The sequence below is a fragment of the Hyla sarda genome, chromosome 2 (assembly GCF_029499605.1).
Source record: "Hyla sarda isolate aHylSar1 chromosome 2, aHylSar1.hap1, whole genome shotgun sequence".
Taxonomy (NCBI): domain Eukaryota; kingdom Metazoa; phylum Chordata; class Amphibia; order Anura; family Hylidae; genus Hyla; species Hyla sarda.
In genome coordinates this window covers 456500611-456527090 of record NC_079190.1, presented here as the reverse complement: position 1 = coordinate 456527090, position 26480 = coordinate 456500611, and the positions used below count along the sequence as shown (strand labels likewise).

Genomic DNA, 26480 nt, shown 5'->3' with positions numbered 1-26480 from the left:
TGGCACAGTACAGACAAAGATTTTCCTCCCTACGGCGATTCCTCTCTTCCTGGGTCAGGCGAGACCGATCCACTTGCATCGCCTCCTCGGCGGGAGGCCCAGGCGTAGATTGCAACGGATACTGTGGGAGAGGTGCCCAGAGATCTAAGTCTTTTTCCTGGCGGAGCTCTTGATGTCTCTCAGAAAAACGCATGTCAATGCGGGTGGCCAAATGGATAAGTTCTTGCAGGTTGGCAGGAATCTCTCGTGCGGCCAGCACATCCTTGATGCGACTGGATAGGCCTTTTTTAAAGGTCGCGCAGAGAGCCTCATTATTCCATGATAATTCGGAAGCAAGAGTACGAAATTGGATGGCGTACTCGCCCACTGAGAAATTACCCTGGACCAGGTTCAGCAGGGCAGTCTCGGCAGAAGAAGCTCGGGCTGGTTCCTCGAAGACACTCCGGACTTCAGCGAAGAAGGACTGGACTGTGGCTGTGGCAGGATCATTGCGGTCCCAAAGCGGTGTGGCCCAAGACAAGGCCTTTCCTGAAAGAAGGCTCACTACGAACGCCACCTTAGACCGTTCTGTAGGAAACAAGTCCGACAACATCTCCATATGCAGGGAACACTGAGACAGAAATCCACGGCAGAGTCTAGAGTCCCCATCAAATTTGTCCGGCAGGGACAAGCGGAGGCTAGGAGCGGCCACTCGCTGCGGAGGAGGTGCAGGAGCTGGCGGAGGAGATGGTTGCTGCTGTAGCAGAGGCAGGAGTTGCTGTAACATGGCGGTCAACTGCGACAGCTGCTGTCCTTGTTGGGCAATCTGCTGCGATTGCTGAGCGACCACCGTGGGAAGGCAGCGGCACCTCAGCGGGATCCATGGCCGGATCTACTGTCACGATTCAGCTCACAGGTTGTGGATCCACTGTGTCAGCGAGGGATTGGCGTGGACCGTGCTGGTGGACCGGTTCTAAGAGGCTACTGGTTTTCACCAGAGCCCGCCGCAAAGCGGGATGGTCTTGCTGCGGCAGTAGCAACCAGGTCGTATCCACTAGCAACGGCTCAACCTCGCTGACTGCTGAGAAGACGTGGGACAGAAGGACTAGGCAGAGGCAAGGTCAGACGTAGCAGAAGGTCGGGGGCAGGCGGCAAGGTTCGTAGTCAAGATGGATAGCAAGGGTTCAGGTAACACAGGCTTGGACAACACTAAACGCTTTCACTGGCACAAGGCAACAAGATCCGGCAAGGGAGTGCAGGGGCAGTGAGCAGATATAGTCTGGGAGCAGATGGAAGCCAATTAAGCTAATTGGGCCATTGGTGCACTGGCCCTTTAAGTCTCAGAGAGCTGGCGCGCGCACGCCCTAGAGAGTGGAGCCGCGCGCGCCAGCACATGACAGCAGGGGACCGGGACGGGTAAGTGACCTGGGATGCGACTCGCGAGCGGGCGCGTCCCGCTGTGCGAATCGCATCCCCGACGGCCATGTCAGTGCAGCGCTCCCGGTCAGCGGGACTGACCGGGGCGCTGCAGGGAGAGAGACGCCGTGAGCGCTCCGGGGAGGAGCGGGGACCCGGAGCGCTAGGCGTAACAGGTGTGCTGCTGAAGTTCTTTGCTTCTGGATTATCTACACAGTCTGCGATTAGGACTGTGTTCCCCAGCCTGCACCCCAGGACTTACCAATATTCTAGAAGTGCTGCCTACCTTTGGATTGATATCTATCTATCTATCTATCTATCTACCTAGTACAAGAAGATAACTGCAGCACTCCAGAATGGTGATTCAAGTGAGTAGCGTTTATTCCATCAGAAACACATGACGCACGGTCATGTGTTTCTGATGGAATAAACGCTACTTACTTGAATCACCATTCTGGAGTGCTGCAGTTATCTTCTTGTACCTGTGCTTATTTATGGAGACCAACGACCAGGGATTTCCGCTCTGACGTGCTCCCTGCTTTTATCCATTTTTGGAGTGCTGCCACTTCTTTTTTTCTGTATCTATCTATCTATCATTCATATCTATCTAGTTCAAATCTATTTTCTATTATTTATCTAGAAGTTACTATATCTATCATTCTATTTATTTGTTGATCTATCTGTACAGAAACAAGTAAATCTTAAATCTATCAATTTATCTATAAACAAATAAATACATGAATAATGACATGGAAAGATATATAGTTATGGGAGAAATAGATAGAGAGATTTGAAAAAGATAGATAGATAGATAGATAGATAGACTGAAAGATATGAGATAGATTGATAGATATGTGATAGATATATAGATATGAGATGGATACATACTGTAGATGAATAGACAGTAGATAGATAGATGATAGGTAGATAGATATTAAAAATATATATAGGTATTACATAGATACATATTGTAGATGAATAGATAGATAGAAGCGTATAAGATAGATAAATGATTTATTCATAATGATTTAGATTTCTCTCTTCAATCTTTAGCAGTGAATAGATGCTATTTTCCTAAAAATAAAAGTCCAGTAAAATTTAATATTTAATGGGGTCTCATAGAACTCAATTATATATTTTCTCTGTAAACCTCTTGTGGAGCCCAGCCTGGCTATTTGTTTAGCCTTTTATTATTAGATGCCATATTTTATATTTGGCGGCTGTTCCGGTTGTTTTCCTAAGCAGGGTTTCAGTGGTAGAATCCAGCAGGACCTTGACCGCCCGTCCAGCCTTATAATGCTAAGTGACTTATCCCATAACATTGTACTGGCCTTTTCTCCACTGTTATTCTTCCAGCCAAGACCTTTACCTGCATTTATCCCCATCTCTTTCTGGGGCCGTAGTAAATAAATGAGATCCCTGGAGTTTCTTTGGATGTTATTGTCTCCTTACTGCACGTCCATCCAGTGACATTGAATTTTTAGCACAGCTACTTTGGAAGGTTTCCTTTACGTCTAACTCTGCATGACTTACTATTCCACAGTTATGTGACCCTCAAATTAATCCCAGCAACATATTTTTGTTATGTTTTGTTTGCTTAATAAATGTTATGGCATGATTCCAATATAATCCTTAAATCCTTTTGCAGCTCCTCCAGTGTTACAATGTGTCTCTTGGTTGCTTCTCTGATTAATTTACTTCTTGCCTGGATTGTCAGTTTGGGTGGACAGCCTTGTCTTGCAGGTTTACAGTTGTGCCATATTCTTTCCATTTTCTAATGATAGATTTTATAGTGCTCTGTGAGAAGTTCAAAGCTTGGGATATTTTTTTTTTAGAACCTAACCATACTTTGTACTACTCCACAACTTTATCCCTGACCTGTTTGGTGAGGTCCTTGGTCTTTGTGCTGCTGTTTGTTCACTAATGCTCTTTAACAAACTCTGAAGCATTCACAGGACAAGTGTATTTATATTGAGATTAAATTACGGACAGGTGGACTCTATTTACTGATTATGTAACTTACAAATGTGACTTGTGAAGGCAATTGACCACAACGAATCTTTGTTTCACAGTAAAGGGGTTAAACACATATGCACCCAACACCTTTTAGATTTTTTTTTCTCAATACTTTTGAAATCTATGTTGTTTGTTGAAAATAGAAAGACACAGCTGTAAAAAAGACAATTAACAAATAAAGAACAAGTTTTAATATACATTTTATGTTAATACGGTAAATGTAAATACACATACATATATATATATATATATATATATATATATATATATATATATATTCTCTTAAGAAATGCTTTTATAGTGGAGGGGTACCTCAAGTTGATGCTGGGATTTGTAGTTCCAGTTTGGTGCCTTGGCAAGCCTTAGAACATTTGAATTATGTTGATTATGCCCAAAGCTCCATCAAGCGAGGTAAAACTAATGTAATCTTGTTCGCCAAAGGGACTAAAAGGTTTTATCAGAGTAAAGTGATGATTAAATAGATTGGAAAGCCACAAAAGCATAACATTGTAATGCTTACAGTGTCAAGGAGCGCACACGCGATGTGTCATATCAAGAACTGATAGCGTTCATTTGTCATGTTGCCATATTGCGAAAGAACAAAGTGATATTATTAATAATACCCTAATACCGGGAGCACATGGCAGTACAAATTTTATCGCCTCAAAGTTTTTTAACTAATGCATGGAGTAATAAAACTGTCTTTGAGATTTATGGGAGCGTGAAATTATTAAAGCCTACGGTGAATGGCGCTAACCGGTAAATCTGTGATGGATCTATATGTTTAAGGTAAAGGCTTGCCGGCCTTAAGAATTATCCATGATTGCATTATGATTTTAATTTGTTTTAATTCCTTAAAATATAGATATGACATCAAGGATGACTACACTTTGCGTATTAAGAAGGCTGCGAGTATTGATGAAGGGACGTATACTTGTATTTCAGAGAATCGCGTTGGTAAAGTGGAGGCTTCAGCGACACTCACAGTAAGAGGTAAGGTGTTATGGTTTGTGGTCTACCGTTGTTTCCATTGGTTAGATTTGCTTTGTTATCTACTAAAACTCTTCTGAGCTATGGTGGAGAATATGGTATAAGATGAAGAAAATACCAAGCATGTCAAGTCCTATTTGTGGGTAGAAAAGTGCAAAACAGTCAACATCTTGGTTTCTTGGACATCCATATAGCCTATCAGGTAGATTAAAATGTAGCACTCCATAATCAAATAAATAAAATGAACCACACAAACATATGCAACATTTCAAGTGGTGTTTCATAATGTGGTCCTACATTCACACAAACTTACAATGTCCGATAGGTCAAGAGTGGCCTCCTAGAGCAGTGGTTTCCAAACTGTAGACCTCAAGCTGTTGCAAACCTACAACTTTCAGCATGCTGGGAGTTGTAGTTTTGCAATATGTGGATGTCCACAGTTTGGAGACCACTGCTCTTACGTATAGAGGCCTCTCAACTACCCCCTGCCTGATAATATTTGGATAGACAAGAATGGCAAATACAATCTCCGATAAGTCAATAATGGCCTCGTAGCGCAGTGGTCTCCAAACTGTGGACCTCCACATGTTGCTGTAAAACTACAAAATAACTCAGAATGGGTGGGGGGGGGTAGTAATTTATCTGTGATTTTTGTTAATTTACTTGCAAACGTTTTTTGAAAAGTGACGAAACATTTTTTTTAAATCTTGTTGCAAAAATGTGCGACTCTTTTTGGGTTAAGTGGAAAAAAATTAGGGCATTGCACAAAAATTGTCAAACATTGATACCCCCCTCCCCCCCCGCCAAATGTAGAGCAGAGATTCCTTTTGCAGCAGCCGCTTTGTAATACATTGATACTAGGTCCACGCAGACTTGTACAGCCCTACGCCAACCTATGACGCCAATACATTCCATGTGGAAATCTGCCAAAAGGGCCTGGAAAGGTAGGGGATGAGATGTCTGATCATGGGAGTCCTGCCGCTGGGGACCCCCCCCCCCCATAGTCTGTTATTCAGTACCCACCTTTGCGAGCTCTCCGCAGCGCTGGAGGCTCCAAGTGTGCAGCGCGACGACCACGGGGCTGGAGTATCGTGATGTCAGGACTCCGCCCTCGTGTGACATCACTCCCTGCCCCCTCAATGCAAGTCTATGGGAGGGGACGTGATGCGATCAGACATCTTATACCCTATCCTTTTGATGTATTAGAGCTGGAGTTCCCCTTTAATGGGTCAACGGAGAACCCATTTACACCAACAATAGATTCATGTAGCAAAATTCGGTGCAGAAATTCCATAGTGTGAACATACCCATCATAGGTCAAAATATTCTTTACACCACATGGTCACCACACAAGAGAAGAAATGTGTTTTCTAGATTTTAGTCTTCATTTCCCCTTTAAAACATGTTACTCTCACAAAGGATAGTTCGAGCAACGATTAAACATAGATACTCGAGGAATTCTGCAAATCTTATAAATATCATTTTTCCATTCTGGGATGAAATTGCACCGAATGATTTTTCTCCACTCAGTGGAAACACTATTTCACAGTTTAGTGGCGCATGCTTCGTGCTATCATGCAAGCTGTTATAAGGTTAATAAAAGTATTTTTATCACATTTCCAGCTCCTTATTTTTCCACAATACATCATATGTAAACCCATGTGAATATCTTATCGGAGAGGGAAACAGAACTGCCTTGTGGTGCTGGCCTGCCTATATATGAAATTCACGCATGGGTTAATTCTTGGAGATGGAAGCTATTTGCCTGAACATCTGCTATATTCTCTAGTATATATTACATTGGGGGTATGAATTCTTATACCGATTTTGATCAGTTTTTCACAATAATATACACAGTAAATTAGGAAATGTCAGTTTGCTGATTTGGATATTTTACAAAGATCCAGCATATAGGTAAAATAAAATCATCTGCTGATTTTTCAGCTTTTATATTAAGAGTATTAAGGTTACAAAAATATCCAACCAAAGCTAAACAGGTCCATATAACAGATGTATACTCCTCTAGAAGTATTATTTTTATAAAAGAATATCCCTAAAAAAATGTTAAGGGCACAATGTGCCAAATTGTCTATGTTTGTGTTGTCTTGCTACAGGGATTGTGTTTGTAAATACTTCCTATTAAAGATAATCTGTCGGCTCTATATAATGCTCAGAACTGCAGGTAAGGGCAGATAGCTGATAAGGAGGTAAAATAATACCTATCTTTTAGATGATGGCTGTTTGCAAAGTTATGAAATCATGTTTTCCTCCCAAGTGTCATACAGGCCGGGCTGAGCTGCAGTATGCACTCCCCCTTCCTCCCTGCCCTGCCATGCATTATTAATTAATGCTGGAAGCCAAACTCTGTATATCAATTATACAGGGCAGGAAAAGGTAGGGGAGTAATTGGAAGGGAAACAAGATTTTATATCTTTGCAAACAACAATCAGCTAAGAGGCAGGTATCATTTGTTTTTCTCAGCTATCTACCAATGTCTGCAGCTCTGAGGTTAATATAGAACTGACAGTCAGATTCCATTTAAAGATTAGCGAACCTCCCAAGATTCATTTTATCAGTCATCAGTCATGAAAATTGATTCAATTCGATGACTGATTGAGATTCTGCCCTACACTCCCATAGAGTGTAACAAATGAAGTGGTGATACATTATATCATCACTTACCTCTGTGGGCCATACAGTAAACAGCATATCTCTGTTTACTGTACAAGAGCATGGACTCCTATCAAAATGACAGAAGTCCCTGCTCTCTACACAGTTGCCTTGGTGGTCTACACTAGTGTGCCATGAAAACTATGTACTGAGCAAGAGGCATATGCTGCATACGGTAAATGGTAAGCACTGATCTGTAGTGCATCACTACATACTGTATAGGAGCAGAAACTGTCGAATGACAGGAGAACCGGCTCTTCTCACGGGGTGAAGATACCACTCCCTGCTTCTATAAGACATTGACTAGCTTCTTCCGGTATGCATTCTAGGGACCATTTCATGATTACAATAGGCTGCAGAGGAAGACATGTGGCCACAAACAGGAACAAGGAGCAGTAAATATATTCACAACAGGTCTCAGCCTGGCATACAGTGTATACCACCAGCCGGGCTGCTCAGTGAAACTGAATTAAAATTCACAACAAATTCAGTTCATACAAAAATAATTCAATCATCGCTACTGTATGAACTAGTTCAATCCAAAGTTACTAATCTTGTCTAATATTTAGACCCATAAATATTTGCATAAAGGAAAACCAGGCAGTCCAAAGATGCACCACATTTATAAAAGTGGCTCACATTGTATGATAATATTGTCTGGCAAGACGTGTGACACTTTGTCTTACTCTACACCACTTATTTTTTGTCTTTTTATGGCAATATTTTTGCACCAAACTTTTGGTTCACATGGTTGTGTTTTACTTTGCATTCCCTTTCCTCAAAGCCACACTTATTTAGATTCTAAGCCACACCCCTATTTCTAGTTTTGTCGCACACAAGAGGGTTGTCATCAATCTTTGCTAGGGTTGCCAAGGATAATCCATTTAGCAGCTGTACAGAGCACAAAAATGGTTTACAGAATACTTTGTATTTTCTATTATTTATTTCAATATTAGTCTAGTTACTTTATACAGGGTTGTCATGGATAAAAAGTTTCCCATGGTAAACCCTGATTTCTCAACAGACTCTTAATGCAAACCTGGTGGCCATGGGTAATTCCGCAGCTTTTTTCTGAGTTCTAGTTTTTATACATGACCCCTGTATTCCTCGGCTGATCCATGCATGCACTGATCGTTAATCTATTGTAGCCACTATAGCCGTGTAGTATTGCATGTCACATTCTGACAGACTTTCTTTTAATTTTCTTTTTATGTTCTCTCACCACCATTGTAATTTCTTCAGTTCGCCCTGTTGGTAAGTAACCATCATTATCTTATGTTAGCATGACATTTTGCGCTCCAACTTTCATTTACATCCCGGATTGCTGGCGAGCACATAGTATGGGGTAAAGCTTCTTGTATCTAATACTCATGCAGTTGTATTGCTAAGAGCACAAGCACTTTCTAAAATAATATAACTTGTAGGCTCTTCCGTTGCAGGACCTTTGGTGAACCTTCCTTGTACAAACTCCCAAAAATACTCTTATGTACTGTGTCACGTCATTGGCGCGTCATTTATTACCCATCCACAGTATTGGGGATTTTCTTTTTGTCCTCAAGCAGCAAACCAGTGAGTTATAAGTCTCTTACTACCTCGGCAGAAAAGCGTCAACTAGCAATGAAACAAAAAAATAGTAGCCAATCATCAGGCACAGCAGGCTATATCCCTCAAGACTCATATATATATATATATATATATATATATATATATATATATATATATATATATATATATATTTTTTTTTTTATTTATTTATTTTTTTTTTTTTTTTCTCTTCTAAAATGGATAAAAGATATAGGAGCATGTAGGCTCCTATGATACTACAATCTTGGGGATTCCATGGTAAAATGCCATCTTCCATTTGCCAGGCTAAGCCCTGATGTTTGCCTGGGACAGCTGGTGTGGGAGGGATCACAGCAACAGAAAAACAAAGATGACTGTACGCTATGCCAATGCTTTCTGAGCATGCACAGGGCACAAACGGGCAAACAGGAAGATGGTCAGAAGGTCAGAGCACGACCCTGGAGGTGAAAGACAACAAAAAACTCTTATGCTTTTTTTCTCTGCCCAGGAGCGGGTCAGCACTAGCATTAGACTCTCTATAACATGGAAAGTGAGATTTGTGTATGTATTCCCTACAATGCCTCTTTTTTCCAGAGTACTGAGAATAATTTGCCTAGAGAAAGTGAAGGTGATTGTCATTCTGACCTATTGGCCAAGTAGACAATGATTTCCTATCGCATTAGAGGTTTTGCGATGGGAATTCTGTATATAGTGTTGAGCGGCATAGGCCATATTCGAATTTGCAATATTTTGTGAATATAAGGACGAATATTCGTCATATATTCGTAAAATTCGCATATTTGCGGCCTTTTTTTTTACTATGCGCCATCAAATTCGCATGTGCATTCTCCATAAAATTTGCATGCGCAATATCGCGTGATAAAGGGGCTAAAAGAAGGGAGGGATCAATATGCGCAAAAATTTGCATATGCAAATTTTTGGCCGCCCGCCAGTCTGACACAGTAACTAGCATTGGAGCCTTGTTTACACCACTAGCTGGAAGCAGGGAGGGATGATCACTGTGATGTGTACTGTGAAAAAAAAAATGTGAATGTTTGTAATTGCGAATATTTTGCGCTATATTCGCAATATTCGTGAATATATAATACTCGCGATAAATGTTCGCATCGCGAATATTCGCGCTCAACACTATTCTGTAAACTACCTTTCTCATAGAATCTACTGTTTCAGTCAGTTGGTTTCACCAAGATTTCAACCATCTTTAATTGACAGCATGGAAGATGAGGGGTCATCTCTCCTGAGGAGAGCACTATCTACAGAAGTAGTTAACACTATCATGGTGTCAAAAACACTGAGCACACATAAGGTGTATTAAAGGAGTATTGAAGATCTATCCTGCAAGGGCAACAGAGAATTCCATGTCAGTACTTGAGATGTCTACCCATGGCTCTAGTCCTGCAGGAATGCGTGGGAATGGAGCAGCAGGAACTCTGTTGCCATTAGCAGGCGTTTGTAAGGACCAGCCCTTGAGTGAAAATCTTAGCTTCCCACACTTTTTTCCAGGACTTGACCTCTGTGTCTACCCTTCTTCAGTTTTTCAAGAAGGACCTAAAGCTGAACACACTTAAGAAACGTCTTACGACTATAAATGTGCATTTCATATATTTTCCTCAATCCCTGTTGTGTTGTTTCTTGAAAGCCCTAAATAAGCTAAGACCATCTTTTTACAACCTAGTACCTTTTTAAGATATTCATCATCCTAAAGCATTTATGTTCAGAACTATTTAAACCTCTGGGATACCACTAACTTCAAATTGCTCTCCTAAAACATTATTTTTGATCACCAAAACTTTGCAAGAACAATAAGTGAACTAACTACATGAATTATCTTGCAAAGAGCCTTACCCTAGAACTTGTGCTCCTGATACTTCAAGACTCTGAAGCTTTATTGATAAAGTTTGGGGGCTTAGGGGGCTCTAGCCCCTGGTCTGGTGTCTCAGGCTGACACACTTTTTTAAAAAAAATAATTGCCACAGCTGCTTTAATGCAGCGGTGGCTTCTGGGGAGTAACCTGCCATGCGTGGGCGCACCAAATGCTGCCAGACTGGCCACCTCAAGGTAAAGGTATGCAAAGGAGAAGTGTGTATGATAGATAGATAGATGATGTATGGATGCTAGATGTGCGTATGTATGATAGAAGTATGTATGATAGATGTGTGTATGTATGATAGATGTTTACATGTTTGTGTGATGTATGTATATATGTATGTATGATAGATGTAAGTGTGATAGATGTGTGTATGTATGATAAATGTGTGCATGTATGATATATGTATGATAGATTTGTGCGTGTATGATGTAGGTATGATAGATGTGTGTATGTATGATAGATGTATGTATTTATGGTAGATGTATGTATGTATGTATATAATAGATGTGTATGATAGATGAGGGGTCCGGAGAAGGAGACAGACAGAGGGGTCTGGAGGAGGAGGACAGAAGAGTCTAGAGGAGAAGGCAGACAGAGGGGTCTAGAGGAGGAGGCGGACAGAGGAGTCTGGAGGAAGAGGTGGACAGAGGAGTATTGAAGAGGAGGCAGAAAGAGGAGTGTGGAGGAGGAGGCAGACAGAGAAATCTGGTGGAGGTGGGCACAGAGGAGTGTGGAGAAGGAGGCAGACAGAGGAGTCTGGAAGAGAAGCTGGACAGAGGAGTCTGGAGAAGGAGGTGGATAGAAGGGTCTGGAGGAGGAGGCGGGCAAAGGGGTTTGGAGAAAGAGACAGACAGAGGGGTCTAGAGCAGGAGGCGGACAGAGGGATATGGAGAAGGAAGCAGATAGAGGAATCTGGAGGAGGGGATGGACAAAGGAGACTGGAGTTGGACAGAGGGGTCTGGAGGAGGAAGGGAACCCTAAGGTGTCCTGACAAATCTCTCCCTTTCCCAGTGTGGCACCTTTTTCCTATGGAGATCCGATAAGACATCATATGATCACATAATGTCACACTTCGTGATGTGCTCAGAACAAAATAAATCCTCTAATTATTTTTGCTAGATGTAGGGTCTGTACTAGTAATGTTGGTGGTTGGTGTCAGTTTGTCAGTATAGGATGTCTTCCTAAACTCAGGTGACAGACATTATTGCTCTTAGAGGTATTCCCAAATCTTTAAATAATCCCCTATGCTTAGGATAGGGGATATCTAGGTTAAAGGAGTAATGTCCCCATAAATAAAGAGAGTGGACCAGTACTTTATGCATTCTCTATGGAGAGGAACTGCTCCATAAACCATAAATGAAATGTTGGTTGTGTATGTGCATTGTGTTGTGTACAGAAGTGGGAGAAAACCATTAAAGAAGGAGGCTGAGTGTGGTTAGATAAGTATGAGGTATGTATGAGGGTGTTGTTAGGGGCGTGGCTGGGCTATGGGCTCTTGCCCTGGGTCTTTTGGAGACCTGGAGACCTGGTAACAGGCAACGTTAGCAAGTTGGATAAAAGATCTCATCAGGTACTGTAACTTTTTAGGGCTTCAAAGTCCTTTGAACATAAGGGCACATTCCTCACAATCCAAAGCTACATCTTGGGCACAAAGATGCTCAATTCCATTGGAGGAAATATGTAAAGGGTCTACATGGTCCGACACCTTAACATCTACATTTTTAAGTCATTACAGATTTAATACTTTGACATAAGAGGGAGAAAGAGTGATCAAAGGAACGGCTTGTGTCGAATACCCTTCCTTGATATTCTCTATTGCTATTCAGGTCCCATTGATGTGCTGGACAAAAAGGAAATAGAAAATGTACTTACTGAAATTTTTATTTCCTTGTGTCAGAAAGCAGCACAATATCCCCCCCTGAGTAACTATTTATTTGTTTCACTTCTAGTTAACCCTCTTCTGTCTGGGTTGTAGGAGACATATAATCTATTGGTGTGCTGCCTTCGGACTCAGGGAAATAAAAATTTTAATAAGAAAATTTGACTCCCAAATGTGCCTGTTGACTCCCGGGTGATCAAATAAGGCTCAACTACATCCATGACTTGTGACTTGATTTTCAGCCTAAACTAGCAAATTACAGGTATTATGTCCAAGTCCTATTAGAACATGACTAGATCCAGCCTTAGCGAATCCAGCTTAGCAACACAGACATCCCCACTTCCCTCATAAGTGTTGGCCTTTGGGAAGCACTTTACCCTCTATATCCGTGCTTATCTAGCTCCTTCATTGCTGTGGTCTAGAGAAGTGTTCTCCAACATGTGGCTCTGTAGCTGTTGCAAAACTATGACTGCAAGCATGGTGCCAAACATGAAAGATCTCTGGTCTAGGACGTCCTAATAAACACGTACAGTGAAATTCTACATTCATATTCGTATTCCCCATAAATCAAGAATGCATGAGAATAAACATTGTCTGCATCCTGCCCTAGGTGTCCGTAACACTCCATGATTTGGCTTTCCATCATTAGTGGATACTGTATTTCTCCAATTGTACTATATTTCAAAGCAGCTACAAATAGCTGTGCATCAAAGTGACAGAAGTCAGGGCAGATCCACCTTACCTGGAGCACAATACGTTGGCTACTTGTAGAAAAGTAGACGTTTATGAAACTCTTTTACTGTTTAATAAACCATAGTAAAGGGGGGGAAATAGTTCCCATATGGATTCAGTCTAAGAAAACATTGTCATAAGCTGAAATGATTCTGCAATTAAGCATCCTGTCCAGAGGTCGACAGCGGAATCTTTTGCCTTTCTGAATAAAATATGATTGGAAAAGGGCTTTGGAAAATGTATTTGTTTTAAGCCCTTCGGCCCCAGGCACATATGTTCCGCCATGAATTAAATATTTCATCAGGTACAAGGGAAGTTTCGACGATAAATCTAAGTAGTGTTTGTTCACATGAAACCGGTCAATCTATGGGAGACAAAGGCTGCAAATGAAAGAAATCTCTTTGAGACAACTACCCAAAATTGCAGTAAAGATTGGTGTTTTAGAGGCGTGGTCTTCTCGAAGGGAATAAAAAGGTTTCACTGTACTAAAGTGAGATTATAGTTATATAGTTACTTAGTTGATAAGGTTAAAAAACACAAGTATATTAAAGGAAAACTGTCAGCCTGTTCACTCACACTAAACCCAATACACTGGGTTATAATGTGGGTGAACAGGAGTCCAACGAGGGGTCACTTACTTAAATATGTCCGGTAGGTCCTGAGATATGTCACCCAGAAGATCCTCTGCTGAATTCAGTGAATCCTGTGCATGGGGTGGAGCTTTACCAGCTCAATTTACATATTCATTGGTGGTGACTCCACTTCACTAGGATGTAGAGTCGCAGACAATGGATATGTAAATTGAGCATTGAAGCCCCACCCCCTGTGCGTGATTCACTGAATTCAGCAGAGGATCTTCTAGGGGACATATCTCAGGACCTACTGGACATATTTAAGTAGGTGACCCCTCGTTGGACTCCTGTTCATACACACTATAACCCATTGTATTGGGTTTAGTGTGGGTGAACAGGATGACCGTTTTCCTTTAAAGGATTAACAAACAGAGCTGATTTCTTCAAAAAACAGTACCACGCAGCCTCGGGTTGTGTGTGGTGTGTGTGGTATTGCAGTCCCCTTGAAGTGAAACGAGCAAAGTGGTAATAACAAACACAACCTGACAACAAGGGTGGTGCTGTTTTTGGAAGAAATTAGCTCTGTTATTCTATTCCTGGATAGCTTCTTTAATCCTTTCAGACTCCAAATTAGAAGAAATCAGCAATAATCTAGTACCCATCACTAATATTGCAGAAGAAAGGGGCAACCAGGTCCCTAATGAACTTGTTTAATGAATCAACAATCACAACATCGTGCGGCAGATACATTCATAGTCTCTCTGCTCTTACAGTAAAGAATTTCCATCTGGTGAAAATCAAGTTCACTATATATGCAATTTGCCATGTATGTTTAATAACACTTAAAGGGGTATTCCAGGCCAAAACTTTTTTTTATATATATCAACTGGCTCCGGAAAGTTAAACAGATTTGTAAATTACTTCTATAAAAAAATTGTAATCCTTCCAATAGTTATTAGCTTCTGAAGTTGAGTTGCTGTTTTCTGTCTAACTGCTTTCTGATGACTCACGTCCCGGGAGCTGTGCAGTTCCTATGGGGATATTCTCCCATCATGCACAGCTCCCAGGACGTGACATCATCATTGAGCAGTTAGACAGAAAACTTCAGAAGCTAATAACTATTGGAAGGATTAAGATTTTTTAATAGAAGTAATTTACAAATCTGTTTAACTTTCCAGAGCCAGTTGATATATAAAAAAAAGGTTTTGCCTGGAATACCCCTTTAAGCTAGGAATGGTTTCTTAATGCTGCCCTTACACTGGATGATTCACAATGTGGTCACTTTTAATGGTGCCTTCTCCATATGGTGTACAGTTGTATAATATACAAATAAGCATACCATACAGCAGTGTTTCCCAACCAGTGTGTTTCCAACTGTTGCGAAACTACAACTCCCAGCATGCCCGGACAGCCGTTGGCTGTCCGGGCATGCTGGGAGTTTTAGTTTTGCAACTTCTGGAAGCACCCTGGTTGTGAAACACTGGTGTAAATGATTAAATTAACATATACATTGGAAAAAATATATCTAATCTGTAGATCCAGCCACTATAATATATATTAGAGATGAGTGAACTTACAGTAAATTCGATTTGTCACGAACTTCTCGGCTCAGCAGTTGATGACTTTTCCTGCATAAATTAGTTCAGCTTTCAGGTGCTCCGATGGGCTGGAAAAGGTGGATACAGTCCTAGGAGACTCTTTCCTAGGAATGTATCCACCTTTTCCAGCCCACCGGAGCACCTGAAGGCTGAACTAATTTACGCAGGATAAGTCATCAACTGCCGAGCCGAGAAGTTTGTGACGAATCAAATTTACTGTAAGTTCGCTCATCTCTAATATCTATGATAAGGATCAGAGTGGTAAAGGAAACCACAAATGAATGTCTTCAATGTACTTTGTATAGCACTATTATTAGTTATTAGGGTGCAGGTCCATACCTATATGGGGGAAGGGGGTACATAAATAGCAGTGATATCAGGGCTCTGCTTACAGAGTGGCCCTAAATGCCTCAATGGCCCATAGACAACAGTATTATAAATTGTACATATATAGAGGCTAAAGATTTTACATTGCAGCTCAAAGCTTCAATTCAAACATCTGTCAAGATTCCCTTCTGAATAAAGTCGAGCCTATAAAAGAAGACATGACCTTACTTATATATACTGAAAAGTTATAGAGGATACTCCAACCCGTCACAGATGTCCCTAAAGACAGCCATGAGAAACTTTAAAATTCTAACCAACACTTTCCATGAAAATTCCTCAGTTCTCCGTACCTGCAGACAATTTCAATTTCCCCCACAACGGAGCACGGAGAGCCGGAGCACACCAAATGAAAACTAAATAGGAAGTAGATCCAGTTCATGAGAAAATAGTCCCAAAATGTCAAAAATATTTATTTATTTATTCTAAGAATGCAAGATACAAAAAGTGAAACATATCTTTAAAAAAAAAGAAAAAAGACTGACGCGTTTCGGACAACATGTCCTTAGTCCTGGTCACATGACCACGACTAAGGACATGTTGTCAGAAATGTGTCAGTCGTTTTTTTTTTTTTCTTTTCATGTGTGTCACTTTTTGTATCCTGCATGCTTGGAATAAATATTTTTGACATTCTGGGACTACTCCCTCGTGAGCTGGATCTTTTTTCTTCTTTGGATAACACTTTGTTTCCATAGATTTTAGTGATCACTCTACAATCTTCAAATTTCTGTAATCTAATAGAGATAGGTCCTGAGGGTGAGGCACCTCACATGCCCTCATCGAACATATGAGAGGGATCTGTAATAGATAACCCTGTTTCATATCAAGCCATTACCCCCCCCCATCTGCATGATTAAATAGAACCCCCCGTTTTGCTCTAATCTAGGTCTCACAACACATTGATCCAATCACGTTTTTATAACAATGTTTATCCTATGAAAGGATAAATGGATTAAGAGATCTTAACAAGGCTCCTTAAGGCTCCTAATATCTGTCCCACGCTCACCTATTGATTATTACTTCCAGCTCAGATGTTGACAGACACTATTTTAATTCGCTTTGTATAAGGTCACGTTGGCGATCCATCACTTTGCGCCGCTGACAATGACAAATTTTCACCAAAGCAGAAAACCTTTTGTAAAAGCCCCATGTAGCACCCTGTTTAATACATTAATAATGGTGATATATTATTTACTTCTCCTAAAATATTTATCAGATGTGACAAAACATATACATGCGAGCGCCTCATGAAATACCAACCCGTTCTGTTAGATGGTCCCCTACTAGGCTGAGAGCTTTGTCATTTCAGAAACGCTGTGATTGTAGTTCTAGGAGCGGAAGATAACGGTGTACGTCTCCATTCCTGTCAGAGTCGATTTCATCAAAGCATGAAAGCAAAAATAAGGAAAAATAAACAATAATAGTAATAAGCATAAAGTCATAAATGGCTGGTGAACTGGACTGGGGAGTGGCATGAGGAGCAATTCCTTAAGGAGATTGTTTCCTAAAGACAACCCCAGTCCAAATATAGACAAATAGATTAAAATCAACCTAATGACGCTGCTTTATTATGAATCCATTACATTATCATAATGGTAACAAAAAATAAAACTTTTTTTTAGAGAATTCCTGGGAAATGCTTGAAGAATGCGTTTCGGATCATTTGACCCTTATTCTTAATAAACTGAGATTCCGATTCAGAATAAAGAGCTGCTCTGCACATGCGGTTCCCATTCTGGTGGATTTCATCTGTCTTTGTTCTGGTATTACATGATCGCCATGCAATACTACATTTCTACTATAGTGGCCGTTGCTATCCCCAGCAAAACCATCTGTTTTCTCTGATCTCTCTCGCAGCCCCTTCTCTACAGATAGTAACCCCGTCATTGAATTCTTGGCAGCTGATCTTAGTGATCCAGTCCATAGTAGTGGCCTCTAGAGTGGTAGCTTCTATCTGCTTCTGCTCCGAGAGTGGCTCAGGCTAGAGGACAGCAAACCCCCCACCCAATCTGCAATAGTAAAAAACATAAAAAGAAAAGAAGAATATGTCTGCACTCACCATAGTATTAGAAATAGATTCATGCTTTATTGCGGAAAAGTCTTAGCGAACATAGTCGAAAAACATAATCACCCGGGGTGCAGGGAGAGAGAGCGGCTACCAGCCGGTAGCAGGAGCATATCCAGAGAACGACAGTGCGGTTTCACGTCAGAGATGCATCATTCGGATGATGCGTCTCTGACGCGAAACCGCGCTGTCATTCACTTGATAAGCTCCTGCTACCGGCTGCTAGCCGCTCCCTCTCCCTGCACCTCGGGTGATTATGTTTTTCGACTATGTTCGCTAAGACTTTTCCGCAATAAAGCATGAATCTATTTCTAATACTGTAGTGAGTGAAGACATATTCTTTTTTTCTTTTTATGTTTTTTACTATTGCGGAATTGCCTATTCCTTCTAGTGTCTTGCACCCCATAACATTACTTCACCGGGTTATTATCAAGTGCTTGCTTGAACTTTGTCATATATATGTTTTGTAGTGCCCATCCCCCATTCTTCCTTTGTGGACTCCCCCTTTCTGCCTACAACTCTCTCCACCCCCCCCCCCCCCCCACACACACCCCGCTGCCTTAATGAAATCTCTTTACCTTAAAAAGCTATATCAGTGTATTCCAAACCATGTGTCTCTAGTTGTAACAAAAGTACAACTCCCAGCATGCCTTTGGCAACAGATGGAGTTGTATATAAATAAATTAAATAAAAATTACAATAATAACAAGCCATAACCGTAAAATATAGCATATATTTTATTTAATATACCGTAACTTAATACTAATAATGTACTGTCGGACAACATAGAAGTATATACATACATACATAAATACATACAGTAAATAAATAAATGAAAATAATAACAAACCATAACATGACAGAAAAAATATATTTATATACATATAACTTAATAATGCTAACAATGTAGGATGACATAGCAGTATACACATACATAAATGCTAAAATAAATAAACAAAAAATGTCAATAAAAACAAACCATAACATAACAGTAAAAAAGCATAGACTTAATTGAATATAACTTAATAATGCTAAAATGTAGAACAACATAGCAATATACATACATATGTGGTGGCCCAGTACAGGAGGTGTTACCCCGTGCTCCTGCTGTCCTGTCAGGCAGCCTCCTTCAGTTTCCTCATTATAAATATGTTTTTCATGGTAAAGTGTTATAAATTGTTATGTAGCATTAAAGGGTACTTCTCGTCAAATAAACTTTTGATATATTTTAGATTAATGAATGTTGAATAACTTTCCAATAGCATGTTAATGAAAAATATGCTTCTTTCTATTGTATTTTTCCCGATCAGTCCTGTCAGCAAGCATTTCTGACTCATACTGGAGTCCTAAACACTCAGAGCTGCCAGACTGCTTTGTTCACAGCCAAACAGGCTGTGAACAAAGCAGGCTGGCAGCTATGAGTGTTCTCCTTTGTGAACAAAGCAGACTGGCAGCTCGTAGTGTTTAGGACTCCAGCATGAGTCTGAAATGCTTGCTGCCAGGACTGGTAGGGAGACCCCTAGTGGTCATTTCTTCAAAGTGGAAAATTAAATAGAAAGAAGCATATTAATCTATAATATATCAAAAGTTTTTTTTTGATGAGAGGTACCCTTTAAGAGTTATACCATGTGATATGTCATGTGATTGTTACCCAGGAGGTACCAGTGACCAGGTGATCCCAAGAGTGACCTATGGGCTCCCTGCTAGTCTCCCCCATATAAGCCCTGGGTGGAGCTTCTCTCTTTTGGAGCTTAGATCTCTTGCTTCCTGCTGAGGTCCAGTGCAGTCGCCTAGTGTGTGTGTCCAGAGTGTTGGAGACATCAAAGTCCAGTCCTGCAGCCACCATCAATTCAAGTAAGGTAAAGTCACAGCTTTATGAGTCAAGTCAAGTCAGTCCCTGTCATCTGTCAAGTCAGCATGGTCTGCATTCAATTGTCCAATCCTACTACAAGTCCCAGCAAGCTCATAAGGTCTCTGAATCACTGGTCACCTCCTTGGGCCCTGGCTGAACTGTATAGACTTTACCAACTGTCTACCCTCAGTAAAGCTACCGTTGTCCGTAACTTGGCATCGTAGTCTTTATTGCCCCTGTGCCTAGCCCAGGAACCAGCGGGATACCTTCGGGTAGTTATAGGCTAAACCACACCCTGGCGTCACGAATACAAGGGGTAAATGCCCTCTGCCCCTAGGGTAACAACATCTTCCCTGCACCACACACCCCGCCACCACACATACATAATAGTTTTCTTTCAGTCCTATTAATAAATCAATTGTGCTGTTATCGAAATATTACTGATTCTGTGCCTATACGTTTTTTTCACTTTGTGCCAATGGAAACAAAGCTATGGAGTTATATGTTTGGATCCATCTGCCCTTTGACTTTCATTGCAAAAAAATAGCAAATGCAATACTGAGCAGCATAGGAGGCCACAATGTTTATTTCAGCAAAGCTATTCCATCCTAAAATAAATAGAAATCTATAAAACCTACACCAAAAAATCTTAAACGTTGTATGTTTTATCTGCTGTATTGTTTCAGTTCTTCTATATTATATATAATAGGAGAAATTAAGATAGTATTAATAAATAAGGGAAATATGATTTTTACCATTCTCTGATCTATCAAGGAAGGTTCACCAAAGTTTAAAGCAACAAAAGTATTTTTATCCCATAATATTATTATATTTCGTAAAATTTATATATTTCGTAAAAGCAGATTTTAGGTTCCCATGTAACGTCTGTAAAACCCGAACTCTAATTGTCCTAGTAGTCTTACCTTTGGGTCAGTAGAACTATTGGCGCCAGCCATAATATCAGTGTTTCCCAGACGGTGTGCCTCCAGCTGTTGCAAAACTAAAACTCCCAGAGTTGTTGTTGTGCAACAGCTGGAGGCGCACTTTTTGGGGAAACTGCATAATATGGTTGATAAAATGTTACTAGAATTAGCAGTACTAGCGTTAGCGCTTGACATCTCTATAGACCAGTGTTTCCCAGATGGTGGACCTCCAGCTGTTGCAAAACTACAACTCCCAGAGTTGTTGTTGTGCAACAGCTGGAAGCGCACTATTTGGGAAAACTGCATAATATGGTTGATAAAATGTTACTAGAATTAGCAGTACTAGTGTTAGCGCTTGACATCTCTATAGACCAGTGTTTCCCAGATCGTGGACCTCCAGCTGTTGCAAAAATTTAACTCCCAGAGTTGTTGTGCAACAGCTGGAGGCGCACTATTTGGGAAAACTGCATAATATGGTTGATAAGATATTATTACCATTAGCAGTACTAGCGTTAGTGTTTGACATCTCTATAGACCAGTGTTTCCCAACTGGTGCGCCTCCAGCTGTTGCAAAACTACAACTCCCTGCATGCCCGGACAGCCTTCGGCTGTCCGGGCATGCTGGGCGTTGTAGTTTTGCAACAGCTGGAGGCACATCGGTTGGGAACACTGCATATTATGGTTGATAAAATGTTACTTTATTTCAGCTGTATAAAGTTGGGTATAGTATACAGCGCCCCCTATTGACTGTTTCAAGGACATCAGAAAACAATTTGCTTTTATTATTTATAATAATATATACAAATTATATAGAATTAAAGAAAAAAAATCCTCTTTTATTAGTTTATTCAGCATGATGCCTCTTACCGCCATCTATTGCCATTGGTGCCTGTCTTTTGTGAACAAAGCTGCTGATGGCCCCAACATTATTTTTTTTTTCGCAGCCGTCCTTTAAGGTCATCAAAGTGGCAAAATGAGTAAAGTTAGTTAAACACGAAAAAAAAAAAAAAATGAATTACATTTGCATTCCACTACTTTAGTCTAATACTTCTAAATGGGTCTTCATTATCTGGTGTTTTATCCGGACGGAAAGTGCCATTGTACCGGCTCTAAAAATGAGGTGATTAACCTTGAGGTCTTTCATGCGCACATTTAAAGCCCACCTCGCACGTGGCTTATGCTTTTTATTCATGTTCTACATGCTGATTTCCATATCGTTCCACTCGCCCTCCGATGCGGATATTAGCATAACAGTGCTTATGCATGACATTGATTGAAGTCTGTGCTAACCCAACGTAGCCGGGAAGCCGTGATAGGAAACGATGAAAGGTAATTTGTCCAGCGCTGCGTTTATAGACTTATAATAGGGTGACAGTGGGGGGGACAGGGTCAATATTTTACAGGGTGTATTACTATTCAGTCTATGAATACCCTAAAAATCATTGCTATACCATTGATATAATGAAAAGATGAAAGTATAGATGTAGCAGAGCTGAAAGCGTCATTCAACTTCCTTAGAGGGGACAGTATTTTATTTCAGTTTCAGTTTCCTCACCTTCCGCCCCATATAAAATCACAAAAAAGTATTACGATTACATAATGGGGGAGTAGCTACAGCGGTAGCAGAGGTAGCAATCGCACCAAGGCCCTGGTGCCTAAAGGGGCCCCAAAGTACATCTTCCCCATAAGAGAGCAGTATTATAATTGGCATATGGGGCCCTGTTGCAGATCTTGTATCGGGGTCCAGAAGCTACAAGTTGCGCCTCTGATAATGAGTAATGGCAGATGGCAAACTCAGCCCAACTACATATGATTGTATTCAATCCTACGTGTGAATACTCCAGATTAACCTATCACCGCTGTGTTACCATTTACATTATATATGTTTGCAGAGCTGGACAAACTACTTAAAATTTTAGGAACCAGTTTAAATTTGTAAGAATATCTATGGAAAACTATGAGAAAAGTTGGAGGCTGGAAGCAAGTTTTGTATTTATGTGTATTTTAGTAAATTTTATCTATCTATCTCCTATCTATCCATCTATATATATATATATATATATATATATATATATATATATATATATATATATCTCCTATCTATCTATCTCATATCTATCTATCTCTCATATCTATCTCATATCTATCTCATATCTATCTCCTATCTATCTCATATCTATCTATATATCTCCTATCTATCTATCTCTCTATCTCATATCTATCTATCTCCTTTCTATCTATCTATTTCATATCTATCTATCTATCCATCTATCTCATATCTATCTATCTATCTATCTATCTATCTCATATCTATCTATCTCATATCTATCTATCTCATATCTATCTATCTATCTATCTATCTATCTATCTATCCATCTATCTCATATCTATCTATCTATCTATCTATCTATCTATGTATCTCATATCTATCTATCTATTTCATATCTATCTATCTATCTATCTATCTATCTATCTATCCATCTATCTCATATCTATCTATCTATCTCATATCTATCTATCTATTTCATATCTATCTATCTATCTATCTATCTATCTATCTATCTATCTCATATCTATCTATCTCATATCTATCTATCTATCTATCTATCTCATATCTATCTATCTATCTATCTATCTATCCATCTATCTCATATCTATCTATCTATCTATCTATCTATGTATCTCATATCTATCTATCTATTTCATATCTATCTATCTATCTATCTATCTCTTTGATTTCTATGTTTCCCATTGTAGTCAGGGTTTCCCAACAAGATCTTTTTGTATATCCCCAGCTCCTCCGCAGTTTGTGGTGAGGCCGCGTGATCAGATCGTAGCTCAGGGGCGGACGGTGACGTTCCCTTGTGAAACTAAAGGAAATCCTCAGCCTGCTGTCTTCTGGCAAAAGGAAGGAAGCCAGGTAAGAACTCTTCTTCTTTACACCAATTGACAACCTAAAACATTTGGTACTGAACCCACTTTGTAGGTCAGGTACAATTATGTCAGATAGTTTATGTTACTGAAGGCCAATGGTGGCCCATCGAAGTTCCTTAAGAATTCTAGTTCTCTCAAGGACAAAAATAACACTGACGAGTGCAATATTTTTGCTGTCAAAAAATATCTGACGGTAACCTAGACAGGACCTCCTAACTCCTATTGGAATAGACCCCGGGAATCGGACCCCCACATTACAGGTCCTCAAACCTTCTCAGATGAGATTCCTATTGCTATTCTTACTTTGTTTTGGTTACTGTTCCTATTGTTTTGAGAAGTCAAAACATTTCAAATAAATTCATACTGCTAAATAAATAACAATTACCCATAGGAAGGAAATGAAGAATGGCTTTGGGTCATGGCAGGACAGGGCAGTTTATCACACATTGCACAGAACAACCTCCCGTAAGCGTCTGGGGCAAAGTGATCTTTTATCAAAACCCCAAAAGATCAATATAATATTGCTGATTGTCATAGATGGATGACCCGTCCTGTAAGAGCTCTGGTGTAGGGCAAAATGAAGAATTGTCTTTCACAGGAGGTGAATTGGATAGTAGAATATTCTAGGACCTGTCAATGGCCGCCTGATCATCTATTACACCCCAGTAGGTGAGCGGTTTTGCTATATACAATGAGATTCAAGTGATTAATAAACCGCAGAAAACAGTCATTATTTTGGATTCATTTGCCTGATCCATATGATCTCTATTTGATATTTGTCAATAACCCTAACCTACCAACCATCTATGTCTATAGCAGTGCTTTCCATCCAACGTGCCTTCAGCTGTTGCAAAACTACAACTCCCAGCATGCCCGGACAGCCGAAGGCTGGGAGTTATAGTTTTGCAACAGCTGGAGGCACATTATTTTGGAAACACTGTTATAATGTATATTTTACACATGTGCTGATTTACTGTAGAACAACGGCAGTATGCACAAACCCTTCGTGTATAACCTATTTTTTTCTCCGATCAACTCCTGTAAAATACCAGACACCCAATGGTCCCAATTCAAGTCAATAGGATCTACCAGGACCCGTTGGTGTCAGCTGAGCTCCAAAATTTTCTCGGTCTGTTTGGAACAAAACAAAAAAAGAGCCAAACACTAAAAGAGTCGGAGCACAACAGCAGTGTGAACTTTGCCTAACCTTAATATTAAATTAGGGTTATGTTGCCTTGGTTTTAGGGTTGGGCTGGAATTCCACTTGTTTTTTGGGGGGAAAAACACCAAGAAAAGCACCAATTCTGCCACATGACTTTTTTTCTGCCAAAAAAACGCTGCGGCCAGATATTAGCTGTAAATCAATGAGAAATCGCTAAATTCTTTTTCCACTTTGCATTTTTCAGTTTGCCATTTTTTTTATCCTTTTGGCATTTTTTCACTTTTTCAGCTACTTGGCGGTTTTGCAAAATTGTAGCATGTTGAGCCTATGACTTTTTTTGCCCTGAAATTGTGGTGTTTTTCTCCCATAGAAGTATATGGGAGTAAAAAAACGCCAAGAAAAATGCCATGTGTGTTTTAACTTTGGCGTTTTTGCAGGTGGTTTTGATTCTTTTTTTGGACTTTAGCGATCCAAAAAAAGGGATGGAGATACGTTTTTTAATAAATAAAATTATAATAAAAAAACCGTAGTAATGGAAAAAATTGAATTTAACGAAATGTATCTTTTTATAACAACATTTTTATAAATTTTTAAACAGGGATGAATTTATGTGTACGGGCAGGCAGGGCACAAAAAATGTAGCAGACAATAATAAAAATGTAGTGTGTGTGTGTTTTTTTACTTTTTTTTTTTAGGTAGTACTGCTACTCCCAGCATGGAACACACTGTTCCATGATGGGAGTAGTAGTACCTGTACTAATTGACAGATCGCTGCGAGTCCGTTGTGATCCTCCTGTATATTGTATAGATGCGGCCGGCCGCTCTTCTATGGCCCCTGCACTGCCGTATATATACACCTATTCATATTTCCAACAGAGAGCTGTGATTGGCCAGATGGTTCCAGCCAATCACAATTCTCTGTGGGAAATATGAATAGGTTTATATATGCGTCAGTGCAGGAAACCATAGAAGAGCGCCCGCCCGCATCTGTACATCATACAGGAGGATCACAGCGGGTGTCAGGAGTGACATCCACTGTGATCTTTCCTTAATTGCAGGTACTACTACTCCCAACATGGAGAACACTCTGCTCAAAGCTGGAAGCTGTAATACCTGCATTAATAGACAGATCACAACAAGTGTCAGAAGTTACACTCGCTGTGATCTTTCTTTTAATGCAGGTACTACAGCCCCCAGCATGGAGCAGAGTGTGCTCCATGTTGGGAGTAGTAGTACTTGCAGATTGTCTTATCTATTGTGAGAGATGCGGAGTGGCTTTCTCCTGCGCTCCGCATCTCTGCTCTGTACTCCGGCCGGCCAGTGATATGAATAGAACATCACTCATTCATATTTCCCTTTGGGAGCTGTGATTGGCTGCAACCATCTGGCCAATCCCCACTCTGGGCGGAAAATATGAATGAGTGATGGGAATTTCTATTCTAGTACAGAGCAGAGATGCGAGCGCTGTACAGAGCCGCTCCTCATCTCTGCAATAGATTGGACGATCGCATTGGGGTCAGGAGAGAAACCTGCTGTGATCTGTCTATTAGTACTGGTACTACTGCTCCCATCATGCTGGGAATAGTAGTACTACCTAAAAAATTTAAAAACTAGAGAAAAAAAAGTGAAACACACACACTTTATTAAAAATTTCCACTCAAATGCAAAAACGACAGAAAAAACATCAGATGCAAGAAATTGCATTGGCGTTTTTTCGGGTGTTTTTTTCAGTAAAAAAAAAAAACGCAGGAAAAAATACCAAGTGGAATCCTAGCCTAAGGGTCCCTATCCTTTATCCTAAGCTGGCCCTGAACCCTCACCCTTCTTCTGACCTCTAAAATAGTGGATGTCATC

The 26480-nt window shown here is 40.3% G+C and overlaps 1 protein-coding gene and 1 long non-coding RNA gene across 9 annotated transcripts in view; one reads left to right on the top strand and one right to left on the bottom strand.

Annotated features, from left to right (window-relative positions):
• Window positions 1–17865, bottom strand: part of LOC130357051 (uncharacterized) — a 133451-nt gene extending 115586 nt beyond the window's left edge. Inside the window, exons 1-2 of the long non-coding RNA XR_008889088.1 lie at window positions 17750–17865; window positions 16951–17053 (exon numbers count right to left, since the gene is read on the bottom strand). This is a non-coding gene — a long non-coding RNA (uncharacterized LOC130357051). The remainder of the gene's footprint in view (window positions 1–16950; window positions 17054–17749) is intronic.
• The window catches only part of ROBO2 (roundabout guidance receptor 2), a 524692-nt gene that overhangs the window by 385841 nt on the left and 112371 nt on the right, over window positions 1–26480 (top strand). For all 8 annotated transcript variants that reach the window (XM_056559374.1, XM_056559371.1, XM_056559377.1 and 5 more), the window contains exons 6-8: window positions 4277–4404; window positions 8314–8325; window positions 23326–23450. In XM_056559374.1, coding sequence (XP_056415349.1) covers window positions 4277–4404; window positions 8314–8325; window positions 23326–23450 — 265 coding nt within the window. The remainder of the gene's footprint in view (window positions 1–4276; window positions 4405–8313; window positions 8326–23325; window positions 23451–26480) is intronic.